The sequence below is a fragment of the Akebia trifoliata genome, unplaced genomic scaffold (assembly GCF_017979445.1).
Source record: "Akebia trifoliata isolate Shusen 1 unplaced genomic scaffold, ASM1797944v1 Contig01340_ERROPOS53878+, whole genome shotgun sequence".
NCBI classification, from domain to species: domain Eukaryota; kingdom Viridiplantae; phylum Streptophyta; class Magnoliopsida; order Ranunculales; family Lardizabalaceae; genus Akebia; species Akebia trifoliata.
In genome coordinates this window covers 7,082-14,705 of record NW_028237679.1, presented here as the reverse complement: position 1 = coordinate 14,705, position 7,624 = coordinate 7,082, and the positions used below count along the sequence as shown (strand labels likewise).

At 35.3% G+C, this 7,624-nt stretch overlaps 1 protein-coding gene across 1 annotated transcript; it reads left to right on the top strand.

Moving 5' to 3' along the window:
* Nucleotides 1-4,076: 4,076 nt before the first annotated feature.
* Nucleotides 4,077-6,161, top strand: LOC147380507 (GDSL esterase/lipase At4g16230-like). Its single transcript, XM_086431616.1, has 7 exons — nucleotides 4,077-4,089; nucleotides 4,213-4,380; nucleotides 4,495-4,625; nucleotides 4,983-5,213; nucleotides 5,313-5,535; nucleotides 5,766-5,932; nucleotides 6,126-6,161. The coding sequence occupies exons 1-7, from the start codon at nucleotides 4,077-4,079 to the stop codon at nucleotides 6,159-6,161; spliced, it is 969 nt and encodes a 322-aa protein (XP_086287742.1).
* Nucleotides 6,162-7,624: the final 1,463 nt, after the last annotated feature.

Sequence of the window (7,624 nt, the reverse complement as noted above, 5' to 3'; positions counted from 1 at the left end):
TTCAACGTGTAAACATGGGGCTAAACATTTCGGAATGGGCTGATTTTTGGGGAGGATGATCTTCTAATCATAGAGATCATCCTCACCAAAAATCAGCTCATTCCAAAACTTCTAACCCATGTAGGACAAAAAACGTTTGTTAAAGTGTGTGGTAAAACTTAGGGTGCTGAACATTTCCCATATATATATATGGGTCCTGTTCAGCAACAAACATTTTGGCAAACATTATGAAAAACATTTTTCAAAACATGGGTTAGAGATTTTGGAATGGGCTGATTTTTGGTGAGGATGATCTCTACAGTGAGGAGATCATCCTCACCAAAAATCAGCCAATTCCAAAACTTCTAGCCCTAGTTTACAAGTTGAAAAATTGTGGACCGTCCATTTTTTGTAAACCATTTTTGATGGGGTTAGAAGTGTTGGAATAGACTGATTTTTGGTGATGATGATCTCCTCACCGTAGAAATCGTCCTCACCAAAAATCAGCCCATTCCAAAACCTCTAACCTATGTTTTGAAAAATGTTTTGCCAAAATGTTTGTTGCTGAACATTTCCTTATATATATATAGGATCCCTATCCGTGGCCAACAGTTTGGCAAACATTTTGGCAAAAACTTTTTCAAAACATGGGTTAGAGGTCTTTGAATGGGCTGATTTTTGGTGAGGATGATCTCTACGGTGAGGAGATCATCCTCACCAAAAATCAGCTCATTCCAAAACTTCTAGCCCCATTTTACAAGTTGAAAAATCGTGAACCGTCCATTTTTTGTAAACCATTTTTGATGAGGTTAGAAGTTTTGGAATGGGCTGATTTTTGGTGATGATGATCTCCTCACCATAGAGATCATCCTCACCAAAAATCAGCCCATTCCAAGACCTCTAACCCATGTTTTGAAAAATGTGTTTGCCAAAATGTTTGCCAAACTGTTGGCCATTGAACGCTACTCATATATATATATGGGAAATGTTCAGCACCCTAAGTTTTACCACACACTTTAACAAACGTTTTTTGTCCTACATGGGTTAGAAGTTTTGGAATGGGCTGATTTTTTGTGAGAATGATCTCTATGATTAGAAGATCATCCTCCCCAAAAATCAGCCCATTCCGAAATGTTTAGCCCCATGTTTACACGTTGAAAAATCGTGGACCGTCCATTTTTTGTAAACCATTTTTTATGGGGTTAGAAGTTTTGAAATGAGCTGATTTTTGGTGAGGATGATCTCCTCACCATAGAGATCATCCTCACCAAAAATCAGCCCATTCCAAAACTTCTAACCCATGTAAGACAAAACACGTTTGTTAAAGTGTGTGGTAAAGCTTAGGGTGCTGAACGGGACCCTATATATATAGGGTCCCTATCCGTGGCCAACATTTTGGCAAACACTTTTTCAAAACATGGGTTAGAGGTCTTGGAATGGGCTGATTTTTTGTGAGGATGATCTCTACGGTGAGGAGATCATCCTCACCAAAAATCAGTTCATTCCAAAACTTCTAGCCCCATTTTACAAGTTGAAAAATCGTGAACCGTCCATTTTTTGTAAACCATTTTTGATGAGGTTAGAAGTTTTGGAATGGGCTGATTTTTGGTGATGATGATCTCCTCACCATAGAGATCATCCTCACCAAAAATCAGCCCATTCCAAGACCTCTAACCCATGTTTTGAAAAATGTGTTTGCCAAACTGTTGGCCATTGAACGCTACTCATATATATATGGGTCAGGTTCAAACGACAACCATTTCAACACACATATAGACAATGTGTTTTGTCTTATATGGGTAAAATGTTTGGGATGGGCTGATTTTTTGTGAGGATGATCTCTGTGGTGAGGAGATCATCCTTGCCAAAAATCAGCTCATTATGAAACTTTTAGACCATCCAATTTTTGTTGAAAAATTATAGACCGTCCAATTTTTGTAAATCAATTTTGATGGGGTTAGAAGTTTTGGAATAGGATGATTTTTTGCCAGGATGATCCCCTCATCACAGAGATCATCCTCACAAAAAATCAGCCCATTCCAAACATTTTTGCCCATATAAGACAAACACGTTGTCTATATGTGTGTCGCAATGTGTGTTGCAGGAACCTAACCCTATATATATATATATATATATATATATATATATATATATATATATATATATAGAGGGTCCGTTCAGCAACAAACATTTTGGCAAAACATTTTTCAAAACATGGGTTAGAGGTTTTGGAATGAGCTGATTTTTGGTGAGGATGATCTCCTCACCGAGATCATCTTCACCAAAAATCAGCCCATTCCAAAACCTCTAACCCATGTTTTGAAAAATGTTTTGCCAAAATGTTTGTCAAAATGTTTGTTGCTAAACATTTCCTATATGGGTCCCGTTCGGCACCCTAAGTTTTACCACACACTTTAACAAACGCGTTTTGTCTTACATGGGTTAGAAGTTTCGGAATGAGTTGATTTTTGGTGAGGATGATCTCTATGGTGAGGAGATCATCCTCACCAAAAATCAGCTCATTCCAAAACTTCTAACCCCATCAAAATTGATTTAAAAAAAATGGACGGTCCACGATTTTTCAACATGTAAACATGGGGCTAAACATTTCGGAATGGGCTGATTTTTGGGGAGGATGATCTTCTAATCATAGAGATCATCCTCACCAAAAATCAGCTCATTCCAAAACTTCTAACCCATGTAGGACAAAAAACATTTGTTAAAGTGTGTGGTAAAACTTAGGGTGCTGAACATTTCCCTTCCTATATATATATCTATATATATATGGGAAATGTTCAGCAACAAACATTTTTGCAAATATTTTGGCAAAACATTTTTCAAAACATGGGTTAGAGGTTTTGGAATGGGCTAATTTTTGGTGAGGATGATTTCTACGGTGAGGAGATCATCATCACCAAAAATCAGTCCATTCCAACACTTCTAACCCTATCAAAAATGATTTACAAAAAAATGGACGATCCACAATTTTTCGACTTGTAAACTAGGGCTAGAAGTTTTGGAATGGGTTGATTTTTTGTGAGGATGATCTCTACGGTGAGGAGATCATCCTCACCAAAAATTAAAGTCAATTAATTAAGACTAAAGTCAAAATATTAAAAGTCAATCAAATAAGACCAAAAGTCAAAATCATAATAGAGTTCTAATTAAATAATAACTCTATCTAATAGAATTCTAATTAAAACACAATTCTATCTAATAGAGTTCTAATTAAAACACAATTCTACCTAAAACAATTCTAACTAAAACACAACTCTACCTAAAACAATTCTAACTAAAACACAACTCTAACTAAAAGAACTCTAATTAAACACTAACTCTATCCAAATCAACCCTTAAAAAAATCTATAAATAGAGGTCTCCACACTCTATTTTCGTATCAAATCATAAACCCTAAGAGAAGTAGGTCTAGAAGCCCCCCTAGCCTCCCATAAGCCCTAGTTTTGGAGCCTCAACTCCTTACCTAACATCCCTCCTTCGATTTTAGCCTAAAGAACGCCTAAAAGCCTTCCAAAAACATCCCAAAATCCGCAACAAATTTGAAGAGTTCAGATAAAAAAAAAAGGAGATATCTTATCTCGGAGATCAGAAATCCAAATCCGGAGACAGAACGAAGCAAGGAATACGATATAAGGAGCAATTTTTATTGGATCTGAGGGAATAAGGTCTTTGCTATCGGAAAGGTACAATTTCTTCTTTATTTTATTATCTAGGTTTTTTTTTAGCAATGTAACTTATTTGGAAAATTAGTAGAGACCGGCTTTGGCCAGGCGGGGTTGGTGCCTAACACCTTCCAACCCCATAACATGATCCCCGAATTCAGTTTTTTCTATTCTAGATTAGTTCTTTATCTATTTAGAGTCATTGATCGGTTCCTAGACCGTAATAACTAGGTGGCGACTCCCAAACCTCAAGGGTCAAAATCGGATCCGCGCACCCCGCGGATCGAGGGCTCTTTCAGTATCCCCTGGCTTACGGATCAAAAAAAAGTTTAATATTTTAGAAAGAAAGTTAGGTAAAATAGCTTTCACTTCTTAAATTCAATAGTTAGGTTTTGGTGGAGGTGGTTAGTAACATCTATGCAAGAACTTTGTTAGAATTTTCATGTGGTGGTCTATAAGAATCATCACTACGTTTCAGTAATAATAATAAGCACATAAAAATCAATGGTTTTTTTCTCAATTCTTTCTGTTTTTGTGTTATTTTCTATCATAGTTGTGGTTTCTCAAGCCAAAAGCGTACCTCGTATTTTTGTATTTGGAGACTCGTTGGTTGATGGTGGAAACAATAATTTTATTTTCTCCTTAGCAAAGGCCAATACGAAGCCAAATGGAATTGATTTTGTTCCAGCTGGTCATCGTCCTACTGGTCGCTTCTCAAATGGTAAAACAGTGATGGATTTTATAGGCAATGTTTATTCTTCGATTTGTTCCAAATTTATCTCGATGTCTGGCCTGATCTGACAATGTGTTATTGTGATTTTATTAATTTCTTTAGGTGAGGAATTTGGATTGACATGCTATCCTCCACCTTACATGGGCCCCAATGCGAATGAGGTTGCTGCGACATGTGGGGTGAACTACGCTTCCGCTGCAGCTGGAATTCCCAACAAAACTGGCTATATATTCGTAAGCCATTTCTATTTCCATGGTGTTGAAAATTAGTTGCCAAACTATTTATTCATGCATATTCTAACAATTTCAAGGTGCATTTTATTTTTGAAGATAATTGTCGCTGAATTATCATACAAGGGTCCATGACCATATTAAGGATTAATTAAATTGAACCAAATTCTGATTCTACCATCCCAAATTCTATGTCAAAGTAAATCAATTTAATTAATTTTAAATATCGATCTTGTCTACATATATTTATAATGTGACATGTTATATGGTCTAGACCATCTAATGAGTCAAATTTTGGCATAAGTAATTTGCCCATCTTCATATCGAAAGTTTCATGAATTTATCTTATTTTCTATCTAGGTTGGTCGCATACATATGGATGCACAGATTGATAATTTTGCCAACACCCGACAATTCCTAATCTCGAGTCTTGGCATGGAAAAGACTTCAAAGTTGCTAAAGAGCTCTTTCTTCAGCATTACAATTGGGTCGAATGACTTCCTCGGTAATTACCTCTTAGGAACACGAATGCTAGTGCCTCAAGATGATTTCATATTACAGCTGATCACGAGATACCGACTTCAATTAAGAGTAATCTCTCTCCCTTCAGATCATTCCCTGTATAATTAATTTTAATTTCGCTCAATTTCCATTTCTAACTAACACATATATAAATGTTTTCTCTTACAGAGACTGCACAGTTTAGGTGCAAGAAAGATTTTAGTGGTGAATATAGGACCAATTGGATGTATTCCATCTCAGAGTGAGTCAAATCCATTGGTTGGAGAAAATTGTGCTGCTGATACAAATCAACTGGCCATGTCCTTCAATAAAGGGCTTAAGGATCTCGTTATCGAACAGAACTCAAGCCTCACCAAAGCTAGATTATTTTATGCAGACACTTATCGCAATTGTGTCTGATTTACTTCAGAGTTACACTAATTATGGTTGGTCCATCATACTTGGGAGAACTTCTATTATCACATCAACTTTGCTTAAATTATGCCAATCTTTCAAATCAAATAATCTATTGGAAAATTTCGAGAACTATTTTCATTTTTTGTACATAAAAATTCTTAATTAGAACTCCCTTTGATGAGAAAGAAACATTTCCTTAATTAGAACTCCCATTGGTTTTCACAGGCTTTGAGGTAATAGACTCAGGATGTTGTAGGGGATTCTTTACGTGTGGTTCCAAATCGACATATTGTCCTGATCGGTCAAAGTACTTCTTCTGGGATTCTTATCATCCTACTGAGGCAGCAAACAAGTTGATCGCAAATCGGTTATTGGATGGTGATATTGAGGATGTATATCCATTGAATCTTGATAAGCCCAGGAGATCATCTCGGGCCCTGAGGCCCAACCCATGTTATATGGACTGATGCCCAGGAGCCACTAATACCTAGAAGCCCAAATTGCTACCCTTTCTTCTTAGCTGTAGTTATTTTATTTCAGTATTATTTTTTATGTATTTGCTGGTTTATTTTGGTTTCATTGCAGTTCATTGCACGTTTGCAATTCAGGTGTAGTGGGTGACTGAGTCTCCTAAAGACTCGGATGCCATTAGTTTAATTTCAATTATTTCTATTGTGTATAAATTAAGAAGAAAGGCAATGAGAAAGGGAGATCAGAAGTTATTAAATTTGTGGTTCATTCTCACCCAAAGAGAATACATTCTATGTTGTTGTGCTTGTACTGATTGGGACCTAACAAATCTGCGTCAGATTATCAAACTCTATCTAAGAGGTTGAATTAATTAGGGAAGAATTTATTGAGGATGTATGAACATTGTACGACAACTACAATAAGTTCTATTGTATAATGTGATGGATAAGATATTCTACCTGGGATCTTGGTTTATCATGATTAATTCAATTTGGAACTAGGTTTATCATGTTAAATTGGTACTTCTTAAGAATTTATTGTTCAAACATATAATTATTTTTTGGTATAGAAGTAAGGACACCATTACTTATTAAAAAATCATAATATAATTTCGCTATGTTGTTTTTCCTCTGCTATCATTAATTTTGACCATTAAATAATAGAAAGTAGAAGAAAAACATTTTCCTTACTAATTTAGTAAGATTTTTAATCTTACTAAGGGATGTTTTTTTCTCAAATAGACTGCCACATTGGCAATCCAACATCATAGCCCTTTAGATTTCATTGAAAAGCTCAGATGAAACAAAAAAAAAAATTGAAAAAATTTTGGACTTGATCCAAGGTTTTAAAAATGGATGGCTACTGAACTTCCAACGGAACTCTTAAATTTAAAATTGAAATTGAAGGTGAAAATTAATATTATTTTTTGAATTGTTTTTAAAGTTCATAGAATTTTGTCCTCTAAAATTGTGTGGGATCAAATCATATTTTTTAGATAACACAAGGTGAGGTAATTTTTTAGATAACACAAGGTGAGGTAAACGACCCATAATAAGAGTTGAAATCTTACTAAATTAATATGGTTGGTACTATTATGGAAACAAGTGAAGGACTGGTGGGGACGGTTAAACGGGTTGGTGTATCAATTATCCTTTTAAAAGAGTTGTTTCCTCAAATGAGCGACTTACCGAGCAGACCTCTCTGTAGCAATTTTATAAAAAAAAAAAACTCCTTACTTTATCAGGTGTCTTATTTTATGAATTAAGCTATCATGACTAGTTTAGTAAGACGTTAAATCTTATTAAGATTCGTTGGGCCTAGATGGATTATCAAATTGGCAGTCCAACACCACAGTCTTCTTGATTTCATGTAAAAATCTCAGATCCAAAAGAGCAAAGAATCATTTTTTGAGCCTTATAGGAAGTGTAGAAAATGAATCGCTACCAAACTCCCAAATTTAAAATTAAAATTCAATGGTGAAAATTAACTTTTTTTTTTTAAATTTATTTTCCAGAGTTCTTAGAAATTTTGCCCTTAATAACCATGCGGCATCACATCATGTTTTTGGATGCCACAAATTGATATGGTTAGGATCTACTCAAGTTATGTTAAGT